The 3,169-nt window shown below is 43.7% G+C and overlaps 1 protein-coding gene across 1 annotated transcript in view; it reads right to left on the reverse strand.

The window, feature by feature from the left end:
* Window positions 1–1,393: 1,393 nt before the first annotated feature.
* Window positions 1,394–3,169, reverse strand: part of hoxb5a (homeobox B5a) — a 2,483-nt gene continuing 707 nt past the window's right edge. The window contains exon 2 of the mRNA XM_076752316.1: window positions 1,394–1,759. Coding sequence (XP_076608431.1) covers window positions 1,512–1,759 — 248 coding nt within the window. The 3' untranslated portion in view covers window positions 1,394–1,511. The remainder of the gene's footprint in view (window positions 1,760–3,169) is intronic.

The following is a 3,169-nucleotide window of genomic DNA, read 5'->3' on the forward strand; positions in this document are numbered from 1 at the left end:
GATTGGTCACATAGTTAAACCGGAACCACATACGGCTTAATCCGGATCAAACCCCAGTATGATGGGTTATTCCTGAGCCAAATAGAAGAAATGAGACACTGAGCTCAGAGTTTGGCAGTTGACAGCTGATACCATCCAGAGGCACAAATTGGCGTATGAAACCGGCCTATATGATTCACAGCAAATTCACAGCCGCAGCTAGCGCGCATATTCCAGATTGATTTGTCTTCACTTTTGGCCAAGGACGCATTTGCAGCACAAGCTGAAGACTTTTACAACTTTTGGCTCGTGTAAATGTCATCGTTTTCAACCCCAGCTAAGCCATTTGTGCGGCAGTTTGGTACATCACCAACAGCAGCTGGTTAAATCTGTCTGATTTTGATGAGTATGGGGAACTTTATTGTCTTTTTTTTTTTTTTTTTTACTCCAAGTTACAAACAAATACAAAAAGCTCATTTGCAGAAAGCTTACAGGCCTCACAGGACGGTAGCCATTTCCCTGTACACATACTCTCTCACCCTCACCACACGCGCACACACACACACACATAACAACAACAACAACAACAACAACAACAACAACAACAACAACAACTACAAACTGGTCACATTTAAAAATGTCAATATATATCTATATACATCCTTTCTGAAACATTGATTCAATAATTACAATAATAATAATAACAATATTATACAGTTACATTTCTTGAGTAATATAGCTATACACAACATTATGGATGGATATGTAGATGTAGGCAGGGATGGTTTGTTTTTAGACACACACTCAGTCACACGCACACACACGTACACGCACACACACACACACACACGCACGCACGCACGCACGCACGCACACACGTTCCCTGCTTACCGAAGATTTGAATGGCAAGTAACTGACAGAAGAAGGGGGACTCAAACAAAACGGCTAACTTACAATAAGAGCTCACATGCTAACTTATCTTGAAAGCACTTTGTCAATTACAAAACATCGCACTTGACACATAAAACAATATCTAGACATTAAACAAGTAGGTAGCAAGGTTGTAAGGTAGGATGTAGGTAGAAACGTAGTTAGGTAGCATTATTCATCCTTTCTTTACGTCGACTCCTCTGCTCTGGACAGCTAGTTTAAAAACGACAACATACAGGAACACGAAGTTTTTTGTTTTTTTACAAGAGCAAGTACCACAGTCATTATTTTTTTTACGTTGCCCTAAAACACCAAAGACCAACATGCCGAACAAATAAAAAGTGCTGCGCTGCTGTACAGTACTCAGTTGATGAGAGGAAGTGTTCTTAAATCTAGATTTGGAATCTGCTTGTTATACATGTTTCTTCATCACGTCTCCTTTTGTTCCATTTCTGCTGGCTTCTTCTGTTATTTTCTATATTTCTCCTCAAGTTTTCATTTTTTCTACTGTCTTCTCTCCCTTCCTCCTCCCGGGAAGCCTGCGCATGGTAGTAACCTTTCCAAAGAGATGGACGGACGGATTCTTTTAAATGGGTTCATTTCTAGGGTTGGAAGGCGCTGCCGGCGGTGGCGAGGCTCATGCTTTTCAGTTTGTTGTCCTTCTTCCACTTCATCCTCCGGTTCTGGAACCAGATCTTGATCTGCCGTTCCGTGAGGCAGAGCGCGTGCGCGATCTCGATCCGTCGCCGCCGCGTGAGGTACCGGTTGAAGTGGAACTCCTTCTCCAGCTCGAGCGTCTGGTAGCGGGTGTACGCCGTCCGCGCCCGTTTCCCGTCCGGGCCCGTCATATCTGAGGGTTTGGATCGAACAAAAGGCTGTTAGGGGGCCGTGTTTGGATGCACCAACACGGGAAAGAAACGGGTGATCGTTTAGAAATGGACACAAACAGTGGGTGTAAAAAAACAGCATCAACACCTTCCAAAACAACGCAGCCTTTATAACAGAATCACCAACTATGCTCCAAATATACAGCTGGGCCAACGCCTCACTGACGGAACACTGTTCTTCACAAAGGTGCTGTTTTATACGTTTGCTGCATTGAATCCTAGTATATTGTAGCTACAGGTGTTAATATGATTGCGGCCGCCTCCTCTATACCCCCACACACAGACACACAGGCTGATTTCACTCATAGGTTTGTCAGAATGAACGTGCGTAAATATCAGTGACAGTGCTTAAAACTGTCCCTTATTCTGAGTCTTTCTTCACACATTATATTTCCGCCATTTCCACCCCACTAAAAGATTTGCTTTTATTTGTCACATTACTGTTTTCTTTTTTAACCACCCCTCTTCACCATCACCCGCTCTATCCCCCCTTTTCACTCCCTCTTGCTCCCTTCAGGGTTTTATTGCCCCGTCCTCTGCCTCACCTCCCTAATAAAGTTCCCACACGTAATAAAGCTTCACTTTTCAAAGGAGCAACAGCCTCCAAAGCCTTCCCGGCCTCTCTTTCTTTTTTCTCCCTCTTATTCTTTCCCACCCGGCTCTGCAGCCTGTTGGGCTTTGCTGCCCGGCTTGCCTCTCCCCTGACAGATTTATGACGCTTTTGTGGAATTTGCTAAAATAAAAAAAGGGAGTAGAGACAGAGGGGGCAACCATCCGGCGTCCCTTGCTTCAACAGGAGGGAAATGCAAAACGAATTGCACCGTGGTGCACTGAGAAAACACGCTAACACATAACTTCAGCTGGTTAACCAGAGGGAGGCCAGCTGCCCTGTTTACTTAGTCTATGACTTCCAAATAAGTACAAAAGAAATACTTCAGTATCCATACAACTCTAAATCTGCATAAAAGCAAGACGGAAAATATAACAAATAGTTGATGCTTTACTGGGAGAGTCAAACACATCGCTGGCTGATTTCTGACAGTCATGAAAACGTTGAATTGACGCAGTGGAAAAAGGCTTGAATGGGTGCGGACGAATACGAGGAATTGTGTCTAAATGTGTCTTTCAGCTATTCTCAAACAACCAATTTACACAAGTCGCATCAAAGCAGCAATAAGTCTGCTGAGTCTTTAGAGTGTATTCAAGCAGGCGCAGAGCACCATGGCTCCCAATGTAGTTTCTGCAAGCACTAAGCTGTCACCAACCCCATGTGTCCAAACATATAGGCTACAATCTATTGAGCCAGCATTATGAATATTATCGCTCTGGAACTTGTATGATACAGAGCTAATAAGCTGTAAACACAAGAGCAG

This window comes from Chaetodon auriga, chromosome 16, assembly GCF_051107435.1.
Source record: "Chaetodon auriga isolate fChaAug3 chromosome 16, fChaAug3.hap1, whole genome shotgun sequence".
Taxonomy (NCBI): domain Eukaryota; kingdom Metazoa; phylum Chordata; class Actinopteri; order Chaetodontiformes; family Chaetodontidae; genus Chaetodon; species Chaetodon auriga.